At 34.6% G+C, this 27,556-nt stretch overlaps 1 protein-coding gene across 2 annotated transcripts in view; it reads right to left on the bottom strand.

Moving 5' to 3' along the window:
* Nucleotides 1-1,060: 1,060 nt before the first annotated feature.
* Nucleotides 1,061-27,556, bottom strand: part of LOC145693528 (protein takeout-like) — a 42,983-nt gene continuing 16,487 nt past the window's right edge. The window contains exons 1-5 of one of the 2 annotated variants that reach the window (XM_081769598.1): nucleotides 19,989-20,072; nucleotides 17,960-18,107; nucleotides 12,526-12,659; nucleotides 4,818-4,976; nucleotides 1,061-3,503 (exon numbers count right to left, since the gene is read on the bottom strand). In XM_081769598.1, the coding sequence (XP_081625724.1) occupies nucleotides 3,352-3,503; nucleotides 4,818-4,976; nucleotides 12,526-12,659; nucleotides 17,960-18,107; nucleotides 19,989-20,064 (669 nt within the window). In that variant the 5' untranslated portion in view covers nucleotides 20,065-20,072 and the 3' untranslated portion in view covers nucleotides 1,061-3,351. Of the gene's footprint in view, nucleotides 3,504-4,817; nucleotides 4,977-12,525; nucleotides 12,660-17,959; nucleotides 18,108-19,988; nucleotides 20,073-27,556 lie in introns of those variants that run through there. The other variant, XM_081769597.1, reaches the window with a different exon arrangement.

The following is a 27,556-nucleotide window of genomic DNA, read 5'->3' as shown; positions in this document are numbered from 1 at the left end:
ATTAAGGTACAGGACCTAAGATTTCTTGCTCTAATGATAACTTTGAGATGCATGGTACTACTTGTGATGTGTACAAGGAAGATCCTAAAGACTACGTGCAGCTCAAATTCTTTCATTAACTATGGTTTTCGAAACGTTTGCAATCCTAAGTAACTGTATAGATGCAGGAAACTTGTATTGTGCTTTATTGTAAACTTTGGTGATATAATTAAGTTTAGCACTAACACACAGCATTTTATTTTGTTAAAGTGTGCATAGTTTTTGGGGAGGGAGGAATTAGGTTGGATACTCAAAACTCTCGCAAACATATATAAAAGTGCAGTAAATTTGAGAAACCTAGACCTACTTGACTCCCTGCGTGTATGTGCTCCCGCTATTAAGTCACCGCATCACCATATATCATTTAATAACACAGTTGATATCTACTGAAATCTGGAAATCTCGTTATTTTACTTAATAAGGGAACATCTGGAACTTTCTTAGCAACATTTCGATATAATTTAAGCTAAAGGGCTTGTTTTAAATTTTCTTCACCTATAAACGTACATGACCCTCATACAAAAAAAAAAAAAAAAAAAAAGGATTTGCTTTCTTTCCTCTTTGTAGGAAGCTAGAGTATTCTTTGTTAACTTCTAGGAATCATAAGAAACATACTCACCTATCGCTAATAGCACAAACCTTTTGTCTGGTTGGCCAATATGGCCAGATATATATGCTTTATTAAATTCATAGATATGGGAGATAAAATTACTTTCGATATTCTGGCCAGATAATAGTATGGTACTTATGCTACATTTGTTCTGATAATGACATAAAATGGTTTAAGGTAATCCTAAGGAAGCTACACGGATCCACTACCTTATTTTCTGAGATGCTTATGAACTATTTTTTCTATCACTGTGACAGATTGTCTAAGTAACCACAACTAATAAATTAAAAAGGTACAACTGGCCAATAATATTTTGATGGAATTTTTAAACAAAAAGTACCTTGTGGTGTGGGTTCGAAGATCACCCCTTGGATTTCCTAGAGAAAATAGCACTCAAGAAATATACTGTATAACACAAAAACAAGACAATACATTCTAATTTTATTGTTAATTAATATATGATACAACCGCACTATACATAACATATATACATACAACACACATTTATATAAAAAAAATGATACATGTAAAACGCGCGCACAGAAAAATAAATATCGCTATATTTTTCTGTACCAACTACTCTCAGAGAAAACATAACACTCAAACTTTACAGAAAAATCTCTTGATTATTCCTATGAAGTTTATGATTACTGGACTAATGGGAATATGTAGTATTAGAGGTGCCCACATAAAGAGTTGTGACGCTAAGTATGTGATTAAAGTCTAGGAAAACACTAAAATTCTGTATAAAACTAAATTATCTAATTTTTATACAAGAAAAGTGCGTCTTAACTATAACTATGATACTCATAGGGAGAGACGGAATATTGGAGGTTCTGAACAACGGAACATTAGAGGTCTCAACAATTGAGTGTATTTAAAAGTAATAATTCTTTTTCAAATTTGTGTCTTGGAGTTTATCGTCCCTTTTTAGCACTAAGGCTTTATACGAAGTGGACCTACAATTTAAGATTAATTCTGAACCACCATAATGTGTTCAAATTTAAAGGATCTGCTACCGGAAATCGAACCCCGGGATCCCGTGCACCTAAGGTCACTGGATCAGCAGGGAAGAGCTTTTTTTTCTTGGAGTAATATCTGCCAGGCGGGTGAGTTGAAATTGTGTGATGGACTATGCAGCAAACAGGCACCTCTAATACTATATACAGCATATTAAATACTGAGGAACTTAATAGTATATTCGCATGGAATCAAACGTTACATTTACACTTAAGATACAAATACAAATAAACATGAGATGACGATAAGACACTATAATAATTACAATAACTAATTTAAATCATCACATTTTTAAAAATAAAGTTTATAAATCTGTTTTTATAATTAAGAACATAAATTGTGGTACGAATATAAGCTCTGTGTTTATTTGGTATCCTTACTGAGCTTGTGAGATCTCAAAACTTTTAATCAGCTTGGCTTTACAAGGCTATGCAATTGAAGACATTGGGAGGTTAACGTTCCAAAGGTAACATGTATTCGTATAATATTTTGAGAACATATAAAATGTGTCCTTTTGAAACCAATAAATAGTATGGGCCACCGCACTAAACTTTCTTGCTCCTATTTCTTTAATTTAAGTCATGTCATGCGAAAGTTATTACAGAAACATATATTTAGGAAATATGGACGAAGTTATGATAGGCATTTAATAAAAACTTCGTCTGAAGATAATTACCCCTTAAAGAAAAATACAAGGGACACCACTACCTTTATGCTTTAAAAACTGTGATACGCGGAACATCTGGAGTATTTCACAAGAGAGAATGATATAGAGAAAGGCAATTTTATTTAGACGAAGTAAAAACAAGTTACTGTTAGATTCTGCACGTAAATGTGCGAAAAGTTTCGTTTAACAGAAGACACGTACGGGCATAGTCATTCCTGATGTAGACGATTTTTCACTTGGTTTGACAGAAAATGATTTCTTACGGGATAAAAACATGTATGTTCGACCAGACTTTATATTGAATATTCAATATTCAATCGAGTAAGTTATGTATGATAGTTTTACAACAGCAAAGTGTACTTTCGACTAAAAACAAAGATTATTGATGCAATAGAAACTCATAATTCTTATAACCATTAACTACCGCCCGCTACAGTGACTTTTTCAAATTATTCTCCCTTCAAGAACAGTGTGCGTTTCAATGCTGAAATATTACAAGAATGACATATTTCTCTTGCAGAACTTTTTCAAAGCATGAAAGTAAGGCGCGGGGTATATTTTTTTAAAAAAAGTGCATATGGCTAGCTTTCGGTAATACTGTCAAATAACGCACGTTACGTTTATGTATTACAAATTTATATATATATTAAATATAAACTAATTATTTGCTGAGCAAAACTATATATTTTCATTAAAATTCAACACGTGTTACAGTTTCGCCAACTAATTCTTTGGCTTCATCAGACACTACGTGATACAGTATAACATCACAGTGTCTGATGAAGTCAAAGAGTTAGTTGGCGAAACTGTAACACGTGTTGAATTTAAATGAAAATATATAGTTTTGCTCAGCAAATAATTAGTTTATATTTAATTATAACAAAGCAAAGCTTCTACTTGTGGAAAATTATATATACAGTATGTAGCGCATATTTAATGTAAATATGATTCTCTTGATATGTATTTATGTTGATTCTGACTAAGATGGCGTTGATGGATAAGATGAGTAAATAAGTTATGGCAGGAAAAGTTCATCAAACGGAATTTTGTGGAAGACTCGTCTGGACATTTGGAAGAAAAGCTCGCTGATGGCCTGCTCCACGGTTCCCTTGACCTCATCCCAGATGACGTCAAAGTTGTCATTGATGAAGTCGTTCAAAGTATTCTCTGTAATACAAGAGAAACAAAGTAAGAAAATACAGTGCATTTTTTTTTTTCAAACATGATTACCGATAACTATCTGATTCATATTACCTTTGCTTTAGTAATTCAAAATAGGAATAACATACTCTGAGCAAAGCACAATAATTTTCAAATTAAAATATCGATGTCTAACAATTTTGCCAACTAACTAAACCTTTTTTTTTTCATCAAACAAATTATCTCTGTGTCTGACGAAATCACTGATTTGTTAATTGGCGAAACTTCTACACATCAATATTTTAATTAAGCAAACATCGTGCTTTGCCCAGACGCTGTGATTACCGAGTTTCAAAAATGTGAACATATAGTAAAGAATTTTATCACTGCTGGATATGTACATTTTGACTTGTTACAAGTTTGATTTTTTTAAAACCATTTGTATGATTTCAGTGTATTTTAAACACCTTCAAAAACAATGAGTTACTTAGTGTGAAACAAGAAATTATTTAATAAAAAAATCAACGAGAGTTTTCCAGAAGATTCAACTCATTAATATAATTTCTAATTATATTATTACAAGTTTTGTTTTCAATTTATTTGTTCATTTATTGAAACAGGACACAATAGGTGTTATACCCTATTGCAGTGCTCATCTTCCATCATATGTTTCATTTTTAAATATTGTCAGACAGTCATATATATATATATATATATATATATATATATATATATATATATATATATATATATATAGATATATAGATATATAGATATAGTCATTTTTATAGATTTTTACTAGCTGAGATGCCCGTTCTTCGCACTGAGAGAATACGCATATGGGAGATATTTGGATCCCTTTCCCCCTTAAGATACACATTAATGATGATAATCCATAATATACCTACTTTTTGGTATAAATTTTGAAACATCCTATCCCCATAGAATACAAACTTTAATCGAAGTTATATTATAAAAATAATATATTATATTATATTATATTATATTATATTATATTATCGAAGTTATATTATTATTGTGTCCCAAAACTTACTTCAAACCAGTCAGTCATTTTTCCGACCCTGGAAACTATGGATTTGACACTATTCTTGGTCTTTTTGGATATTTTATTTATCATTCATTCTTATCTATCGTGCTGACGAGGACTAAGCGTGAACTTAAATAGCCTTGAAAGGGTCGTTATTCATCTTCCACGGCAGCAAAGTTTTCGTGCCAAATGTGGGTGTTCTGAAACTCTGCAGCTGTACTGTTTTAAATGTACTCATTTAAATACCAAGGTGGTTTTATTGCTATTAATGTTATTATAATTATAAAACCTACCAATTTCTGTTCGTTTTCCGCCAAGAAGGTTCTCAAAATACAATTTGACATCCCTAAGTTTTACGATCTTGATATCAAATTTATCGACATGCATATAAATTTTTCCATCCGAGTGAGTTTCAGGATGGCCGATGATTATTCCCTGTCCAACAGCTTCCCCTGCAAAAATAATAAAATAAAATAAAAATAAAAAAAATATTAGTTTTATTCGATTTTCTTCAGATTTAAACACAAACACACTATTTGCTGAGCAAAACAATATATTCACATTTAAAAGCTACATAGTTGTTACAGTTTCGCCAACTAATACTTTGGCTTCATCAGACACTACTTGTTTAAGTATATACAAAGCAAAGCTTCTACTTATGAAAAATACTTCAGATTTAGTTTCACATTTGTTTACATAAGTTTAACATATAAATATCAATAGTCTTTTAAGGTGGATCACCAACCGGAAGTCAGTACGTATTTTAGCTTGTTCCCTTAACTATTGCGCAATGAAATGTTACCTATTATAAATATTGTACTATAAGATGGAGTTATGTTTCCGTTACAACATAAGACACTGATTCATTTCGTTGTGTCGTCTGATATCGAGAAAGGTAACAAATAAAAGAAAATATTTGATTTGTTTTACAATGAGCACACAAGGTGGCACTTACTGTTAGATCTTACTAGAAGTGCTCAGTTTTATGAAATGTTTATTTGTATGTGTAAAGTATTTTAAAGTAACGTTCTTATTACGAAATAGATAATTTGTTTGACCGTTATTCGCGTTATGTTTTACATTTTATTTAAATATTAATTTAAATTTAAGGAAATAGATTTTGAGGAAAAATTTGTGCAGAACGCCATAATGCGTTGTTGCCAAATTTTTACGTTTACTGTGGTAGTCACAATAAGAAAATTCCTGGTTTCTAGCGTTGCAGTTCGAGAACCGGAACTTACCTGTGAATTGCGGTAAGGGTCGAAATCTAATTTCACTAGTAAGTATTCAAGCAGAATTTCAGGATTACTTTCTTTAATATCTGGCATCAGTAAACACTCGACACTATCTGGCAACGCCACACTATTTGAAGCAGCGTTTAGCATAGCACCGAGAACATCTAGTGATCCACCTTAACCTTAATCTATTACTTTTATCTTTGTATAGGAAAATAGATGCCAAATTATGTTCTCAAAAAATTTTCAATGTATATGGAGCGCTGTTCATAACATTCGTAAACAGCAGTACTCCTTCTACACATATGTTAACCCTCGGAATATCAACGGGATGGGGGGTACTTTGTGCTCACCTTAGTATTTTTTTTAAATAACTCCTCTAATTGTTTCTTTAAAATTGTAAGAAAATATGTTATTGCTCAATACGTTAGGTACTGTTTATTTTGAGAGCTTCACGTTAGTGGGTCTCATAAATTTGCTATTTTAAGTTGGTGAACTCAAAGTACCTCTCGTTGGTAGGAGATGTGACTGACATTTAGAATTGCCACTCCTAGATGGCAGCATAATAAATGTCTGTTAGTCATCTTGTGTACTGCTCACTGTAGTCTCTGTAGTCCCTCTAGAGTTTTGAGAGGGTTTCTAATTTCTCTCTTTTGCAAGATATATTTAATCTTAACAGGTGGGCATAAAATACCCCTTCCTTGGAAGTTTGCATTACAAAAAAATACCTATGTAGTGCGAGGGTTAATAATGTAGATCGAGGTAAGGTTGGAAAAGAACTACACGAATCAAAACATTCAGTAGAAACTCAACTATGGAGACATTAGTTAGTGTTTGCTTTTCTATCTATTAACTCATTTACATTGCTCCATACAGTATGGAAATTTATAGACCATACCATGGTAACGACTAGTTACTCCTTTAGAGTACAACAACCACGAATATTACTTTTTTTTTAGTTTCTGTTTCTAAGTGCCACTACAACAAACTTTCCATTTGAGGCCTTCAGACTAAAATATATCCTTCACATTAAGTAATATGCATTATAGCATTACTCTTCCAGATCCAAGCTTAAGGTAATTACATTGTACTCTCAATGTAGATGGCATGAACTATATACTTCAACAAACACACGTAATACATCATCATATTCATTATCATTAAATTTGCATCCCGAATCAAGGAGGAGAGGATGTTTAATAATATGTGCAAATTTTGTCCATGGAATTTGAAATGATTTTGTGTTTGAACAGTTGAACTGTCACATTAACTGTAAGTTGTTATTAAGTTGATGTTTACAGGGATGTTTTTTCCCGAAATCTGTAGCATAGTAAACAATATGGTTTACTTCTACATTGCTGGATGAGATACCACACTGGTAGCAATTGGAACAAGGATTTGGCTTGATGTTTGGGTTCTCTATTTATTTATATTGTAACTCCTAGTTGCTACTTGCTACTTCCGTTCAAATTGTTAGTAAGTTGCTTCAATAATGGTGAAACATACAAGTTGAGAAAAAGGTCTCAGTGACAGACAGTAACCTAAAACGCTTGTGGCAAGTGTTTCATATTTGCCTGCTCTTTAAGCTTGAGGGCGAGAAACAATTTTTGCATCGCTCATCGTATCTTTAAAGTGATTGTGAAAGAATTAGAAACCAGTATATTGCAATATCTGCTTATATTTATGTAATAAATAAAGTAATGTGAGATAAGGTAGATTATTAACAGGAATTTCATTAAGCTATGTCTAATCTCGGTAGTGTAGTTTGTTGAAGTTCAGCGTTCTCTTTTAAGCACCAAGGCTATATAAGAAGTGAATCTACAGTTTAAGATGTAATCCGACCCACCGTTGTGCATTCGAATTTTTTAATGCTCTTTCATCGGAAATCGAACAAAGGCGCTGTTCCACTAGGGGCCTGTGTAATCTCTGTATTTGAAACATTGAAAATTACATTTTCTTTCTCTCAAAACCGTCGATAAAGGCAGCTACAGCTTTTCATTTCCTTAAATGAGAATTAGTAACAATTCAAGCTATTTTTTTTTCTATTTCTGAACCTGACATAGACTTAAGGTCATTACAAAAACATTCAAAATTGAATGTGACATGTTGATGCAATTTTCGTCAGCTTTTAAAAGATTTCCTTGAGTTGATGATAAACTCAAAAGAAAGAGAAAATAAAAGTGTGTCTTTCGTCCCACCACCTAGGATTCTATACAATATCTCTGTACCTACTATATTTTCCACCCGAAAGGACGGTGTAACTATCAAAACGTTTTTTTAAAAAGTACAATAAAATATGAATGTTTAAATGTGTTAACAAGATATTGCATGCTACCTCATTGCAATTGTCATATAAATGTTACATTTGGAAACACGTCATGAAGATTAAGATCATACCTACAAAGATAGAAACTACAGGTAAAAATGTAGTGTTGCTACTTCCAATGCTTTTGAAAAAAAAAAAAACAGTCTCTTATTCGTTACCTCAGTTTAGTAAAGATAGGTTTAATTTACTTTAGATTAGATCAGTTATGGATTGCTTAGCTTAGGCTAGCCTTTAGGTAGATTAGCTTAAATAATAGTTTTGGCTGTCTGACATTAAAATAGGTTATTTTAAGTAAAATCCCAATTCGCCATGTTTTAAATCTCATTTTTATAGTTTATTCCACATATACGTATTCTTAACTTAAAATAATAAAAATAATATTGTTATATAATAATTAATAATATTGTTATAGTTGAATATTAGGACAAAATGTTCCTTGAGAATGTTATGTGTTCTGTGATATGTTGATCTGTTAGATACCGGATTGTTGTGGAGATATGGTTTGCAGATAAACTATTACTGTTTCTAATTAATGATCCAGGTTCGACATTTAGCATTATGTTGGTGAATGTTGTTCGTAAGTATGACTAGTAGTAGTGCATTTTGTACAGGCAGCGCCACTGAAAGTGATACAAGATTTCGTCACAGAAATTGCTATAACATGTTATTTTGCAAGTGCATAGGCAACCCAACTTACATGCTTGAGTAATTTGATTAGTTATTCTGGTTTTCGATTTCTTTCGTTTCGCTTGCCTTACCAAAGCAGCCTTCGTCAACTCATTGCTGCTGTGACGTAATTTACTCCTTCCGTTCAGAGAGGAATTCATCTTAAGAAGTTTTTGAATCGAGCATTACAGTACTTTCATCAGATATACACGTTAACTGAATGTAGTGATTTTCTCGCATCTGAAAAGCTGTTTCCGAACAAAGCAGGTTTGTCCATAAAAATACAATATTACCTGGAGAATCAAGAAGAAACATAAGTTACAATCTACAGTTACTAAACGAGGACGTAGGTGTCCAAACAAAAATAAGAGTGAAAAATTAAAAGTAAGAGTATAATTGAAAAGGATGAAAGAAGACTAGACCAGTGCGGAGGGCTCGGCCACCATATGTTGTTATGTTTCATATCGGAGAATACACAGAGACACGGATGTTCACTGGTGTAGCACATGGAATATGATGCAACTTTGTTTATAAGTGGCAATAACTAGGTAGAACTAAGTAGTCCTTGAAAGAGCTACTTGTGGTGTGGGTCAGCATATATCAATAACATGTATAGTTCCCTTGAGACTCTATGACAGCTGCCATTCACTGTGGCATCGAATCCACCAGGCAAGAATTATAGCACTGTGTGCAACAAATTGACCCCGCATCTCCCATTGATCCGTGTGTACATGCTCCCATAACTCATCAGATTTTCATGGAGGATTATTCATCCAGGCTTCCCGCAATGTTCGTGCAACAACAGCCCACATATTTTCAATAGGATTCAGATCTGCTCCACGAGGTATTCAGTCAATTGTCTCGATATTAGGTTGACTGTAGCCATGTCCGAACCATATGTGATTTGTGTAATGAACTATTCTGTCAATAAATTATCCTATGACCTACATAAGCTTCTACATCTGGAAGTGTTTTGTCTAGATGTTCCGCATAATTGTGAGCGTTTAGACGGACAGGAATTATGTAGATTCCACCAACCTTTGCAGCCTTGTATATCTATGCCCAGCAGTGGATTGTGTTACATGCCACATTCGACCTGAGCCACTGGAAAACTTTTTCATCTGTGGAGACGACTTCGTTCAATATACGTGAAATATTTACTTGCGTAAACGTCAGGCGATTAAAAATACTGTCTATTGCTAGCCTCTTCTTAACAGATATCTTGTATGACCTCAAACCAATGGCTTTAATTTATGTCGGACAGTCGCTTGGGAAATTGGTTCCCTCCCTCAACTGTCGGGCGGGCATAAAAGGCTGCTGACGGCATCGCGCAATTAACTTCTGGTCGTCTTTGGCAGAGGAAACTTTTTGTCGTCCGTTTCTCTTGGACATCTTACAGTCCCTATTTCATCACATCGCCTCCATCATCTCAACGTCGTTGCACGGAGAATGCTATATCTTAAGCCTGATTCATTATAACTTATACTCTCATGGTCAATTAAAGCAATTACATTATTTTTAACAAATTCCTCATGATGCGGTATTTTCACACTAGGAGTAAAGTGATAGCTAAACTTTGTGGTATTTGAACGGAAGGTGCTTCACGTGACGTCACGAAACAGAACGGGCTTTCCTGTCCTTGCTCTTAAAATAATCGCACACCCTCTGCTGGATGTTCGATTATTTTGTACATACATAATTTCGTTACTGGAGGATAACATTTTATATTTCACACCAAAGGAGAAATGATAAATTAGTGAAGAATTCACTATCTTCATCATGTAGTTTCTTTGTGTATGTATGTGCCAACGACTTGTTTCCATTATGATCCTTAGTTATAAATTGTTGGATCTCACATTCAATGCTAAATTCTCAGTAACTCATGATCCTCACTCTTTCCCACTCTACAATCATGAATATATATTGTTGCGGTTCTTGGAAGAGCCTAGAACTAACATTGTTCGAAAGAATATATATACATATTTTATATATTCTGCATATAAACATTACATATAGAGTACAAGTTTTTTTTTTAAAGTCTTTAGTTTAACGTCCTATAATTATGCCCTTTAGGCTAAGAGAGACGAATGCACACTCGCCAACCACAAGACCAGCAAGGAAGACTTAAAACTAACATGCAAATAAGGTTTTCCAAAGGCTACAGTGTTAGCTTTGCACCCTCTTAACTCCTATACTCTTTGATTAGATGCCGTATTTTTACTAATCTCGGTTAGTATTTTACGAATCTATACCATTACGAATCTCTCGTATGTATACTATTGTTGAGTGAGAACGTTTACTTGTGATACTTTACAGTACTTTAGATGCTGAACTTCCTTGCCTACCACGCACCTTAAACTTGTTTTCTTCGACACATTGCAACGCGTATTTCAGTGTTTGTAATAAATAATTATTTCTAACAGAAATAAAAGTGTATCTCCAAATTTCATACCTGGAAAGTGTTGGCGTTCTTAAGATATACAAGAAGAATATGTATGAATCGTTAAGTAGCAGTCTCCAGGGGTTAGTGGTCAGCGTCATGACTTAATAACAAAGAGGTTGTTTGAAAACTGTCTACGAAAGACGTGATTCTTTTATTTCTTCATTCTCCAAATTTTAAGATCTGTCTCTCCTTTCACAAACATCTGTTCTTCAAAAATAATTCTCCGCCTTCATTTAATAGCTAGAGTGTGATGATCGCAAGTTTGACTGAGAAACTTTGATTTTCTGCTACTCAAAGTCACAATTTTTCTCAGAATAGTGTCTGGTCATTTATTATCCCAATTCTAGCCTTGAATATGTGAATGTATCCCTTTCTGTACCCGTGTTTGAATCTTTCTTCTTCCCCTCTCTCTCCTTTTTGTTCCTCCCTCTCTATCTTTCCCTGTTTTGTCTCTCTCTCTTTATGTCGTCCACCGCGAACTTTGATTAGACACATACGTTTAGTAATGTAGGTAGTGACTAACGCTACTTCTCGAGTTTATACTCTAGGTCTTCGAGAACAAACTTTCTTTTTTGGGAAACAGCTTGTCAAACGCGACAGAATCATTTTACATTTAATTAACGTATAAATCTGATAAACACTTTGTAACTTCAATTCAAAAATCTCTCTAGGTGAATTTCTTTCTAAATGGAACGAATATATTACGTCACAGCAGCAATGAGTTGACAAAGACTGTTTTAAATAAGATAAGGGGAACAAAAGGATAGGAAAACCAGACGATAGGAAAACCAGACGAAATTACTTTTTCAAGGTTGTATGTTGGGTTGCCTATACACCTGCAAAACAACGTGTTATAACAAATTCAGTGACAAAATCTCGTATCATTTTCAGTGGTGCGGTCTGTACAATAATATCACAATAAAGTACAATACTAATATAAATTTAATTGAATGTTCGTTGTAGGTTTAGTGGTTTAGATTGATATTAGAACCCTTAAGGTGAGACGATATTCCTTGGTCAAATAATCTAACTGCAGAAGAGCAAATGGTTCCCATACATTGTTCTCTTATTTTACTGTTGTTCTCATCATTATTATTATTTCATATAAGTAGAATGGTTGTTAAAATACGATGGTTTGCAGTTTAAATGTTTTCTACAAATGATGTCTCACTGATAATGAGTGTTCTAAAGTTTCTTGTTGATTCATCTTTTGACTCAAAGTGAATTTAGTTGATATAAACAACAAAATTTCCAATAATTTCGCGTGCCTAAACTTTATCAGCATCAAAACTATTTCTAATGTGTCTGTTATAATTATTAATTATACGTACATATTGTAGTGTTTCCTCCTCCGCTTCCTCTGAGAGGCAACAGTAAGATTCTACCCTCTCCAACGTATTTTCCTTGCATATAGACATAAGGAAGCGCTAATGAGATGTTTAAACGATAATTGTCAAGATCTGTCCTGGAAGAAAGCAAATAATTAATATATAAGTATTACTGATATAAGAAATTGGAAATATCCCGTTATAAGGCAATACCTGTTTATATATATTGTCATATGCAATAATCGTATATAGTATTAATACAGGTCATTGACAAACTTAACCTAACGTACTACTTGACCCAACGAAACTTACTAGAGACATGATCTATAAATACCTGTATGCGTGCAGAGAATCGTAATTGGCTCTTTACATATATAACGAATGTATAAGTTTTCTTCTGTTCAGAAGTCTTCTGTCACTATGTTCTCCAACAAGATGGCTGTGCTTCGAAATACAATATTATCCTGAATATCTCGTATATTTTTTTCAAAAAAGGTAATAGGATCTAACTAACATATAGCTATAAATATATAGATATATACATATAGGCCTAAACATAATGTCCTGCTCATTTATTGATGATTCCAAAGATTTTTCGAGAACTTGTGTTTTGGTACTCTAGGTATTAGGTTACTCAATCGTTCCCTTTCTTCCGGGAAATAGTAGTATGACAATCTACCTGCCAAACTTACAATTCAAATTTGGTGTATTAAAGTCGTATCAGTAGTATGCAAAAGGTACAGATGTTGAAACTTCAATACCATCTCAAGCTTCTACACGATACTGATTTTTTTAGAGATTTGGAAACTAATGAAGTTGTGCCCATACTTGATGCGTGTAATTTATAGCCTTGAATTCATTGACGGATTGGCTTCTGTGGAAAATCAGGGACTGTTTAAATTCAGTATACTTAAAATATAGGACTCTTCTATTTATTGAAGTAAGTTACTTTCCATTTATTGAAGGATTGTATCCATAGGGAAATGGGGGCTGTTAAAATTGAGTACCAACTTCAAATGTGAGATTTGTAGCTTTGCATTCATTGAAGAATTGGATTCTTTAGAGAATCGGGGACTGCTGGAAGTATGGGATTTTTTGGACTTTGCATCCATTGAAGAACTAGATTGTTTAGAGAATTGACGACTGTTAAAATTGAGTGCATACTCAAAGTGTGGGATGTACAGCTTTGGCTTCATTGGAAAGTTGGATTCTTTTTAGAATTGGGGACTGTTAAAACCGAGAATATAGTTGAAGTGTAGGAGTTGTAGCTTCGGATAAAGTGAAGGATTGAATCCTTTAGACAATCGGGGATTGGTAAATTTGAGTGGACACTTGAAGTGTGGCATCTTTAGCTTTTGCACTCATTGAAATATTGCAATTCTTACAGATTCGGGGACAGTCGAGATGTGTGTCTTGTAACTTTACACTCAGTAAAGACTTAGAGTTTTTAAAGGATTGATAATTGTTAAAATTGAGTGCATATTTCAAGTATGGAATTCCTAGCTTTGTAGTTGTTGAAGGTATGAATTGTTTAAACAATCATGAACTGTTAAAATTGAGTGCATACTTGAACTGTGAGATTTGTAGCTTTGCATTCAGTGAAGGATTAGATTCTCTGGAGAATCGGAGAATGTTACAATTGAGTGCATATTACAAGTGTGGGATTTGTAGCTTTGTGTTTATTAAAGAGTTGCATTAAAATCGGGACTGGTAAAATTCAGTGCATACTTGAAGCGTGGTCCATTAGATTTCTATTCCTTAGGTTCTTTAGAAAATCGAGGACTGTTAAAATTGAATGCATATTTAAATGCGAGATTTTCAGCTTTACGCTTACTGAAGGATTGGCTTATTTAGAGTAGTGATGGGCAAAAAATTGTTGTAGGATATGGCCAAAGAAAAAAATGTATAACGTTTGGCTGCTCAGTACAATTTAGAAAGAACAATGATAACACTTTACAAAATACTTGTAATATAATCGCTATTAATGATTAAAAACTTTCATCAACTGATTCGAACTGGAAATCAATGTTTTTTACAAGTGAAGCAAAATGCTCGTCTGTTAGCTTGTTTTGATTATTATTCTTTCGAAGTAATTATATTCTTTATTTTCATATCATCAGTTTTCGAATGATGTCTCAGGATGGATACTATCTTTCTGGGGGACACATCTGACCCGCTTACCGTAGTTTCTTCATCCTGCTTCAGAGAATCTGAGGTTATTAAAATTGAATGCATACTTAAAGTATGGGATTCGTAGTTTTGCATTCGTTGAAGAATTATATTATTTAGAGAATCGAGTAATGTTAAAATTGAATGCAAACTGTGGAAATTCTCGTTTTGAAGCTGAAACGAAAGAGGTCTCTAGGAGATGGAGTAAAACACGATTTTTACATAATTTGTTTGGCTTGGCACAGACAGTCAAGCTTTCTTATATTTAATTTTGACGTATTTTATAATCAAATTTTTTATTAGTTAACTCATTTTGAGAGAAGAAAAAGAAAGGAGACCAGCCTTTTTTTTTCATATCTTTCCTGTTGAACAATGTAAGTGCATAGTTAGAATATGGGATTTGTTATTTTACATGTCATTGAAGAATTTAATCCTTTAGAGAATCGGCGTCTGTTAAAATTGTGTGCATACCTGAAGTTTGGGGTTTGGAACTTCGCATTCATTCAAAAATTGAATTCTTTAGGAAACAGCGAACTGTTAAAATTCCTAACTTTAAGAGGAAATATTTGAAGTATTGGACTTGTAACTTTACTTTCAATGATTTTTACTTTCAATGATACTACATTTTTAGAGAACCGATGACCATTAAAAATGAGTGTATAGTATACTTTTGGCAAAAAAGTGGAATTTCTGGCTTTGTATTGGTTGAAGTATTAGATCCTTTAGAGAATCGGAAACTGTAAAAATTGAGTGCATACTTGAAGTATGGAATGCATTACATTTAATTTCTTTGTGGTTATGGTTTTGATCTCTTAATATTAATCCTAGATATTTGAAAGTATCCACTTTGTCGAAAATATTATTTGATATTTTAGCGCATCTAACTATAGTTTGGAATATTAATTACGATTAATAATAATATTATTATAATTATTATTTGCTCCTAAATGTGAACAATTACAATTTTTAATTTAAGATAGTTTTATCCTATCGTTTACAGCGAGCCAAAGACTTGGTTAGTTTGATAAATGGCAAACATGATTGACTGTTTACTGTGAACTGTTCAATTATAGCACTATATTTTGTTGAAATTTATAAAAGGATATACACCCTCCATTCCAAAAGAAACCGAACTTTTGAAAACAAATAGTACCACTAGTGCCATCTGTTGTAATATTTTACCGGTAGATGGCGTAGTCCCTCGTTGACAACTGGTATAAATGTCATGACATTTGGATGCACGGAAACAAAGTTATTGCGTTTCAACTATCAGTGTGTTGTGTACATCGGTCGGAAAATGAGTTTCAAACAACGAGCTGCAATTGAGTTTTGTGTTAAACTGGGTAAAACTTTTAGTGAAACGCAACAAATGCTACAAACTGCATATGGTGATGAGTGTCTATCCCGTACGGAAGTTTACGAGTGGTTCAGGCGATTCAAATCGGGTAGAGAGACGCTGGATGATGACGAAAGATCAGGCCGTCCCAGAACCGGATTATCGGAAGAAAACATCGAAAAAGTGCGTGAATTCATCAAACATAACAAAAAATCGTCGGTGAAAGTTATTGAAATGGAATTAGGCATTCCTCAAACAACCGCATACCGCATTTTGACCGAAGTTTTGGGCCTTAAGAAGGTTAATTCGCGGTTTGTACCACACAAACTCACCGAAGACCAAAAAGTTGATCGACTTGCGCATTGCAAAGACATCGTTAAAAGTGCTCGGCAGGATCGAAACTTCTTGAAATCGATTGTAACTGGTGACGAGACGTGGTGTTTTGAATATGAGCCCGAAACAAAGCGGCAAAGTGCTGAATGGAGAGCGCCGGATGAAGGAACACCCAAAAAAAGTCGCTTGGTGAAGTCAAAAGTTAAGGTGATGCTGATTTGTTTTTACGATTCAAAAGGAATTATCCACAAAGAATTTGTTCAGCCCGGCCAGACAGTCACTGGAGAGTTTTACTTGGGCGTCATGAAGCGTTTGCTGGCAAGAATTCGTCGTAATCGGCCCGAATATCGCGAAATCGGCAGTTGGACTCTTTTGGACGATAATGCACCATCACATCGTTCGCGACTTGTAACTGAATTTTTGGTCAAAAATCACATTATTCGGTTGCATCATCCGCCCTATTCACCAAATCTCGCTCCGTGCGATTTCTAGCTGTTCCCGAAACTGCATTTGGCGATGAAAGGAAAGTGGCACGCATCGATTGATGCCATTGAGAAGGCGACGACCGCCGTCCTAAAGACCATTCCAATAAAGGACATGGAGAAGTCGTTTGACAACTTGTTGGATCGTGCAAATATGTGTATCGATGCAGAAGGGGAATACATTGATTAATAAAAATGATTTGTTCCAAAATGTACATTGCTTTTTGGTTTTTTTAAAACGTTCGGTTTCTTTTGGAATGGAGGGTGTATATATCAAAGGAATTTATAGAAAGGAAAAAAACGATAGACATAATAAACATAGAAAACAATTGTAACTAAATCTCATTGGCCTCCAGAAACACACTTTACTAATCTAGAAATTATTCACAAAGCATAATTAGACTTTATCTTCAATTGAATCGTTCAGTTCGAAAACAAAACTAACTAATTCAATATGTATCTGACATATTTATAACGATACGTGTATTTTTTTACTTGTATTTCAACATCTTTGGGCAGAATATACTTCAAATTGATGCACAAGCTATCTAAGAAGAGGAAATATATGGAAAGAAAAGGATATATAAATGTAATTGTTTTGCTGTTGATATACGTTGATGTTTTATGTTAAAATAGAGATTCGTTGTCATAACAACGAAATATAAATATAATATAATTCCAGAACCATCTTGTGTAAACTACATGTACAACTTTTAAGGTGTATAAATGTTTAATTTGTTGCGCGATATAATAAAAGGTAATATCTAGATGCAGTGTACGAAATGGTTTTAGATGATTAGTAGCCTAGTAATTGCTATATAAATTTATATGAACTGTGGGATTTCATTATTATATAATTTGGTGATCTTCGCTGCAGGATTGCTGTTATATATAGAATTATTTTCAGTTTTGGAAAGTAGAAAAATGTCAGTTCTACGGTCCGAAAATGAAAAGAGCCCCTATGTGTCAGATGTATATTGACTAATTTAGTTTTGTTTGTCATTCCTCTCAAATTAGCTTCGATGGAGATGATCGGTTTTCGAACTTAACGATTCATTTATAGATGATATTTTACATGAACTCTAATACAGATAGTGACAGAAAACTATATACTTACTTTACATCTGTAATCGTGTATTCTTCCAATCCAAACAAATTTAGATTTCTACTGACAAGCTTTAAGGATACTGGCCCTTCTCCTTGTTGGATGACTATTTCTTTTATTACTAGTGGCTTTATACTTGGAATTTGTAATTCTGGAATTCCTATAATAGAAGTAATTAGTGTAAATAATATATGTAAAATAACAGAACAAAGTTTATATAATATGTGCACATTTTTATCATATTACTTAGAGATTTATTCACATTTTTCACAATGGCATGAGAAACCTATTGCAATTATTTCGTTCTACAAATATGTGAAACAGGATAGATTGTTAGTATGGGAAATATCTGCGGTTAAAAACTAGGCTGGGAGCATGAAGAAGGTTGATTAGCATGTGATAACTATTTGAGGAAGGGGGGCACAAGGTTGGTGAGAATTATGACAATATTTAAGAAGGAAGATAAGAATAGCTAACGTAGAGAAGTGTTATCAGAACGAAATACTAGCTCTATGATAAATATTTGAAAGACAAGGCAAGATGTTAAGGGTGCGAGAGACATCTGAGGAAGAAGATAAGGCTGGTAACATGAGTTGGGAAACATAGTCTCTAACTCCGAGGGAAGAACGCGGTCAAAGTATTTGAAGATAAGATCCTGAGACGAATATTCGAACCCAAGAGGAACGGGAATGGTGAATGGTGGGAACTTCATAACAAGAAACTAGATAAATCATATCGTTTACCAAACATTGTTAGGGCTCAAGTGGGCAGATCATGTAACAAGAATAGAAGAAAGTAGGAACACTTTCAAAGTTTTAACTGAAAATCCAATCGAAAAACGACCATTAGGAAGACTTAGGCGCAGATGAGAGGGCAATATTAAGATGGGTCTCTCAGAAATAGGAATACAAAATAGAAACTGAATCAAGTTGGCTAAGGATAGAAATCAATGGAGAGCTTTTGTGAACGCGGCATTGAACCTCCGGGTTCGATATGCCACAGAGTTAGTTAGTTGTTTTGTTAACGTGCGATAAATATTTGAGACATAAAAAGGATCTGTTGTCGTATATAGAAAATGTAGGAATCAAAAGGAAAATAAGGCTAGTGTCTCAGAATAGGAAACATTTGGTCTTGAAAGGTCAAGCAAGATGTTTAAAGTACGAGGGATACTTGAGAAGGGAGAAAAGGCTGTCAACGAGCGACAAATACGAAAAGAATAAAACAAGTCTGGTTACCACGATATTTGTCCTAGAGAGAAATAACAAGTCTGATTAGCATATATGACAAATACTTAAGAACAAAGAAAAGGTGAGGTGTCATAGGCAAATGAGTGAGAGAAGTAATCGCTGGTTAAAGTATAGTAAAAATTTGAGAGACAAGGTAAGATGTTTAAATGAAATGAAAGTTCTAGTTCAACGTCCGACGATTATGCACAGAGGAGGGAGATAATGATGATAATAAAGTGGTGGAATGAAGAAAGTAGAAAGAACCTCGAGAAAAAAACCTAGGCACACGGTGTTTGTTCACCACAAAGTTCACTTGGCGCGAGGTGGGATAAAATTAGGGGCCTCACTCACCAAAGATGACAAAATGTTTAAAGTACGAGATGTATCTGCGGGTGAAGGAGAGGCTTAGTACCATGTGATAAACACCTACTTGATGGAGAAAACAAGCTTGGTTAGCATGTAACAGGTATCTGAAGATTAAGATGGGGGTGAGCATATTTCAGATATCTGGAGATAAAGAAAAATCTAATTACCGAGTGATAAGTATGTAAGAATGCATTGCAGGTATCTGAAAAGAAAGGGAAAGCTAGATACCATATAATACGTTTCTTAGATGGTTAATGGATAGGAAGTATGCGAGAAACTAAAAACTGGCCAACGTACTACAGGTATCTAAAGAGGTAGACAAAGCATGATAAGAAATTGAAAGCTGAAACAAGGTGGTTAACATATACTGTATAATAAACAGTTGAGAATTTGAGTATTAGCAATAAAAGAGTGGAAGGTTGATAGTGAATGAGTTTAAGAAACATTACCCGTTTTAGAGACATAGTTGTTAACAACCCTTATAATAGAAACTGTTAATTTCCCCCAGATGATACAGATATCCATGTAGCGTCTGCTGAACATTAGAATGAAATCCCCAATAGCATAAGAAGCTAGCTACTTTGAAAATTTTACAACAGAGTATCAAGTTCATGACCTTCTGATAAAACTTGTTTTCTTAGTTGCATAAGTTACTCAAATGTCCTTCGTTCATGAAATGATGAATAGTATAAAAGAAGCAGGAACTAGAGCATATACAGGAACACAACCTCTCATGTTACAAATCATATTGATTTTCTACATTCAAATAGAAATCCGGTGAAGGACGCGATGAAAGGAGGTCCAGTGTGTGAAAGTTCTCCCAGCGAAAAGAAATAATCAAGTACAAGAAGCTAAAAGTTCAAAGATGTTATATAATAGAGAAGGAAGAATAGCTAGTGACCGCACAAGTGGTCAAGGCTGCCTACATTTAGTTGTTAGCTACTTCACAATGATTAAAAAAAAAAAAAAAAACATGTATCATGACTTCGCGTTCCATTTCTTAACATTGTCTATTTTCATAGAATACTAATGGCCAATCGATGTAAAATGAAGACAGTAATCTTACAGGAAACAGATAACTATTAGATTCTACAAGGCTAGATGCTTAGGACGGTATAAAATTGTAAAATTTGTCCGATCAACTGGGATTAGGTTGCACATGACATGACACCAGAGTTGAGGCTGTATCGTTTCGAAAATATGTATTAATGCCTTGACTCGGAAAGTGTGTCTGTTTCTAAGGAAAGAGCTCTGCTTCATTTTGTGTAGTGAGCAATTGGAATTCTTCATCCTTGGAAATATGTACTGCCTATAAAAGGCAAGGATAAGAGTGACGAAAGAAGCCTTTGGGAGGAAGACAAGTTTATTTTGTGGGACCTTCAATAAAGAGTTGAGTAAAAGACTAATAAAATGCTTCGTGTGTAGTATTGTACTGTATGGGACAGAAACATGGACAGTGCGCAAAAGTAGAAGCTTTTGAAATGTGGGTGTGGAAAAGAATGGATAGAATTAGCTGAGTCGAACTGAAAACGAATGAGAGGGTGTTAGGAATGAAGAGAGAGACAAAATAACGATTTTAGATATTATCGAGAAGAGAAAGAGAAACTGTGTGGTACATTGGCTAAGGAGGAACAGTATCATGAGGGACGTGTTAGAGGGTATGGTGGCAGGAAAGAGAGGGAGGGGTGAAGGAGACTACAATTAATGGACGATATTAAAATAGAAAAATCCTACGTGAAAACGAAGAGGTTACCGGAAGACCGTGGAGCATGGAAGCGTCTCAGTTGCGGCGAGTAACCTACCAATAAGGCAGAAAACCTATGATGATGATGATCAGACTCTTGGGTAGACATCAAAAGGGATAAAAGTGAGTTCGCCTCTTAAAAGGTTTTGAGCTTTTTGGGTTTTGCGCCCTTATGCAACAGGAGGTTATGAAGGACAAAAACCTACTATTAACATGGGCTCCTAATTACTACTGGAACTTCGTATAGTTTGCAGTTGGCGGGAGTACAGGTCATCGTACAAGATCAGCCCTCAAGATATATTACTCTTGATATCATTGGGAATATGAAATGAGACTGACGGAAACAGCTTCATTATTTTAGCCAAGTGTACACAGGTTCGTTTAATATTTGGCCTCTCTGACTCTTTCCATCATTTTCTCTCCGCGAAAATACTTCACTAATTTTACTGAAATAAGATTTCTTAACCTCAAAGAGTTAATTGAAAATATGAACTCTATACTGTTAATATATTACATTTAAAGATATATTAAACTATTTAATAACATTTAGTAATATTTTTGTGATTAACCAAATGTCTCGTTTTTATTTATTACTGCAAAAAAAAAATCGTTGTACACTTTTATTGCAATTTCTCTGGGTAAAATTTGTAAAACTGTGAACAAAAGCTATTAATACTATCTCAAACGAGTGTTGCAAATCGAAACAGCATCCGGCAGGACATATTTAAAGCACACTTTTACATTGAGCACAATAAGAACACACAGAAAATGCCGCTACAATATATTTTTTTACAAACATTATCAGGAGAACAATGATTAATTAAATTTGACTAGCAACAAATAATAGGCTTATATTATAAATTATTTACGTATACTGATCCTTGCAGGATTGCCTGGTGTAGTCAAGTGACTTATCAAGTGTACTTCATTGGACATATAGAAATACAGAATAACGAACTTTGATTTCGTTTTGTGAAAATTAATAACAAAGGGCATTTTATGATTTTTTATTTCATAATTTTTTGCGAAAAAACGAGTAGTGACATGTGAAAATAATCAAAAACGATAGATATTAGAATCCAATCCATAGTTTTCGGGCTCGAAGAGATGAATAGTGACACTTTCGATGTCATATAAATGCTATTCAGCAGTCATAAGGGGAGAGAGTTAGACGGAAGAAGGGTTTACATGTAACAATTATCGAAATAACGATATTAGTGTCCAGCCTACAATTTTTCAGTGTCGCTGAGATGAATAGTGGCACTACAGATGGCGTTTCAGAACAAACTCACTTCCATCGTCATGAGGATGAAGGGTGGAGGTGAAACAAGGTGATATGTAAAAATAATCAAAAAGATCGATATTAGTGCCCAGTCCCTAGATTTCGGGGTAGCTAAGATGAACAGTAACGCTTCCGATGTCGTTTAAGACTAAATTCATCCATTATCGGCATGAAGAGCACAGATTGGGGAGGAGAAATAAGGTGACATTACCTAGTATTTTTATCATTACACTTCTATTGTAATGCGTTTCTTAGGGGGCCACAGCGGGGGACTCTGGGGCAGCGGCGATGGGTTAGAGCGTTTACTTCTGGTGCGTGGGGCCCCTGGTTGGATCGCAGCTCGCGCTAAGTAGACTTTGTGGTGGATAAACATTGTGCGTGGGTTTCTTGGAGTTCTTCCGTTTCCTCCCACTTTATTCATTAATTTATTATCATCATCTGCTCTAGCCTAGCGGGCATAATGGGGTGTACAACTGAAAATTCCATTTTTTTTTTTTTTTTTTTTGGTTTTCCTACGGGTGGAAGAGGGGTTCAAATACTTTCCAATAACCAATTCTCCCGTCATTAAGATGGGGTGTTTTGAGCTAATCCAGTCTTAATCATCCACCTGTATTTTTATGTCTCCTTACACCGGAAATTACACTGGGGAAGGTAACACCGGTAAAAATTAGTTTCTTATGGTTTCAAACTGGAGGATGGGAACTTACCAAATGTTCTATTCTATTTCTTGGATATAAGAATTTGTAACGTAAAGTAAGTTACCTTCCCTAGTTTTAAGTAATAGTTTTTTTTTTTTTTTTAAATCAAAATTTATTTTCCCCAAGAGAGTTTCCACGAAAGGTAAAATATAAAAACATATATATGATTCTAACAATGGCTTAAGTTTCTTTTAAAACAGAAATAGTCTTTGAAAATTATTCCCATGCGTAAAACAAAACAGCATCGTCACAAAAGAAAATATTCATAATTACTCTAAAATTACTCCTTATGTAAGACTATAATTTACTGTTTTTCTTAGTACATGCATGCTAGGGCTCTGTCGTGGATAAATAGCTTACAAGCCAGTCTTTTTTCCCCGCGTAAGATCATGATATGATCCTTGGTTGAAGTTAATAATGTTTGTATCCCATATTGAACTTTATTTCTACGTCCTGGTGCCGAGAATGATGCTTCACATAAATTTTGAAGGTAGAAGATGACGTTTTTTGTATGTTGATTGAGATTTAACGTTCGCTCTCAACATCACCTATGTAAAACGGAATTTACTGTTTAAAGTGGAATCCAAACAATAACTTGTATTTATATCCAAAGCAAGTGCGCTCAGCGGGAATCGAACCTCGATCACTCGTACAGAAGAAAATCACGTATTACATTCTAAATTATTTTGTTGTATTATTGGTAATAGAATAGAACAGAAATTCACAATTTGAGTTGAAACTAGTGTAAATTTTTGCTACCTATATAACATCAGAAAAAGATGGGTTTTCTTGAAAACGTTGTGAGTTTCTATAGGTAAACTGTAACACAGTCGGGGAAGCCAAAGAACCTTCCGGCGTGCAAAACTGTGGAACACAGCTTCTGTTGCTTCTTATACTCATTTAAACAACAATTCCCATAGAAAGTGCAAATAAAGTACCCCTATACAAGGCGAGTCGATTCGAGCTCCGCCACCAAATAACGATCTCAGTTCCTTAGACGATAGGTTAAATTTCAATCATCAAATTTCGTTCAAATTCGGCCACTAGTTAAGGGGAAATGAAGTGCCACATACAAGGGGAACCGAGCCTCTTCCTAACCATGCTCGGAATCACGCACAAGACAAACTGAGCCTATTCTTGGCAGAACTCGGCCACTAAATGTAGCTATCTTTATTCGTTAGACTAATAATTTCCAACTGGATGGTCCATGACGTCACACTTTGCTGTTCGGTTTCTCAGTAGGTCCTTAAAACAGGGCTAGGAGAAGGCAGCAAATCTATGGTTGCTAATGGTGTCAGACAAACAGGGTGTGATTGATTGTTTTGTAGGAACACCAATCTTGGATTCACGACTAATCAAACACTGCCAGTCTTGTTTCATTCCATTCCATCTACATCAATAAGGCCCCTTTTATCTATCAGTCTTTTCCCTTTCTCGTGGCCCCGCGTAGCATAGTCGCAAGCGCTCTCGCCTTCGGTGCGAGCGGTCCCGGGGGGCAGGGTTGGCAAGGTTATTTACTTGTTACATATTTTACATAAATTATGCGTAATTTACTAGTAATATACATCATGTAGAAAACCAGTTTTTTACGCAGACGTAGAAAACTATATTTCTTTTATTAAAACTAAGATCATTTTGAATAGTCGGTTATATTGTAAGCTTAGTTTTCTTATTTAAGCATGAAAACATTATTATTTTCTAAACATTATATTTAAAAGTAATGATTTCATGCCAAATCATAGTAATAAAAGATAATTTTGGATAGCCCCTCGCCGGCCCACTACTACTATCCACCTATTAATGCGCGCACAAGCACAACCACCCAACATATAAGCACACACATTAAAAATATGTATTGGTTCGGATATGTTTGAAAGTATCAAGTAACCTTTTGATTATAACAATTTATTGTTATAACTTTGCAGCTTTTAATATAAAACTCGAAACATTTCAGTATACTTTGAAACTTCTATTAGAAAAGAAAAGGAGATTGACTGTTAGGCTCATTTCACCTTCATATTACACACTAACACACACACATAACTGATACGAAAAATACTGAACAGAATATTGAAATAATGAAATTTTAGAATAAACTGATTTGCTTTTCTTCCACATCTCAACGATACTATATATACCACTTCACTTAGAACTGGGACATTTTGAATTTTCGATGTAAAAGTTATTAGATTCTCATTTTAAACACACACATCTGAAAAATTATGAAAGCACCCAACAGAACATTATACTACATTTTTCGGAATGAACTAATTTATTTTGCTCTTTTCTTCCAAGTCCAACAACAACACTAAATATATTACTTCTCTTAGCACTTGACTATCATTTGAACTTTTAATGTAGAAATTTTTCATGCTCATAATGAATAGACAAAACTGAAGAAAATACTCAACAGAATATTGAACTTCTTGTTTCTTCGTGTTTTTGGAAAGAAACAATTTGTCTTTCTTCCTAGTTCGAATACTGAATATATTTCACTTGGTTCCAATAACACTGAGTATATCATTTCATTTAAAACTTAGCCATTATTTTAATTCTAAAAAAAAAATGTTACATATCATTTCCATTATAGTTTAGTACAATTCGAACACAATACTCTTAATCACACTAATATTCATAACTTGAGTGGTCTTGTAATTTGAGGTGTAGTATATTTGAAGTAGTTTCTTCGAACGTTCGAAGTTGAGCCGGTTCCTTGTGACGTTATGGACAAAGGACCAATTTGAGAAAAGTCTTTCAATTTGCGTTCAAGATGCTAGGATGTTCAGTAACTTCATAGCAAATTCCGGCAACTCCTTATGTTGCCGAGTAGCGAAATACCAGAATGTGCGTGGTGTTGTAATTCCCTTCTTCATAAGTTCTTCAAATTTTCCACATTTTCCCCGATATTGCTGATAGCTAGAACCTCTGAAGGGCCGAAGTTTTCCAACAGAAACTCCTCTACTTGTTCGTGATGCTTTTCTCAGACATTGCAGAAAGTCGACACAAATGGAGACCACGAAGGCTTACCATTGTTGTTGTATTGTACAATGCGCGGCAAAAAACCTGCAACATGAGGATGTAAGTTTATTGTGAAACTACGCCTAACAGCACAGGGAATGAACATAACGTCTAAGTGGAACGAATCATGCCAGGATAAACCTCGGCCTCCTCCCGTGCACACTTATTTTGGAGCAAAAGACTTCGTCATTTCACAATAAACTTATATGCTCATGTTGCAGGTTTTTTGCCGCGGATTGTACAATAGTTTCTCCCACGGCTTCTCTGGCATAAAACTTTTCTCCATTACAGAGGGTTTAAAACATGAAACATGATGAAATGGGTTTTGAACAGTCATGCGTGCAAACCGTATTAAACAATGCTACTTTACAAAGCCAATACAAAATTCCCAGTTTATACTTACGGATTAAGTTTTGCAAAATCCAGCTAGATTCCATACAATTTTAGGAAGAATTTTTTTAAAGCTCAGCGCGTAGAACGTTTTCTTTTAATTTATAGACCTGTTTCTAATTTTTTACGTACTTTACGTATTTTACGTAAATTACGCGTTTTTACGCGTATTTTACGCGTCACGTAGAAAACCTTTTTTTACGCGTAATTACCCAACCCTGCCGGGGGGTCACTCGGTCGAAAGAGTGTAACACGCTTTTTCAGGCCAGCTACCCTGAATGAGGTTTTCCTAACTTATAGATACCAGGCCGCTTCCTTCCTTTTCTTTCCCCAGATTGTGTGCTAGCCAAGGGACGTAATCCCTCAAATCGTGACGTTCTAGATGCCGAAAGCCCAGAAATCTAAATTCTAAATCTTTTCCTTTTCTCCTGCCTCTGATCGTGAAAGGCAGCTCCTACGTCATGTTTTCAAAAATTGGAAATAACTGGCTTGGACGATGGAGTACTTGTTCACCAAAGGATTAGATCTGGCCGGTAATTACCGACATACTCCTGGGGTGAAACTAGAAACTTCCGGGGACCAACAATAACCGCAGTCATTTAATGAGTATTTCTTTTTTCTGAAGGCTGTTTAATGGAAGTATATTCCACTATCATTTGAGGTAATTGAGTAAAACAGGAGACATTGTAAGACTGAAGCATAGAAGCTAGACTAGTTACCTTTAGGATTAGGATTAGGAATTAGATTTCCCGCTTTCGGCTTTATGTCCATGTTAGCCCGTCATACCTATGAGAGATGACGTCTCTCTGCGATCACATTACCTGAGGAATTGGGTAGAAAGAGAGGAATGAGAAAGGAAGGAAGAGACCTGGGACTATTGTGTTA

This window comes from Thermobia domestica, chromosome 8 (assembly GCF_964235325.1).
Source record: "Thermobia domestica chromosome 8, izTheDome1.hap1.1, whole genome shotgun sequence".
NCBI classification, from domain to species: Eukaryota; Metazoa; Arthropoda; class Insecta; order Zygentoma; family Lepismatidae; genus Thermobia; species Thermobia domestica.
The sequence above is the reverse complement of the archived record's forward strand: the minus strand, read 5'-3'. Positions and strand labels throughout refer to the sequence as shown.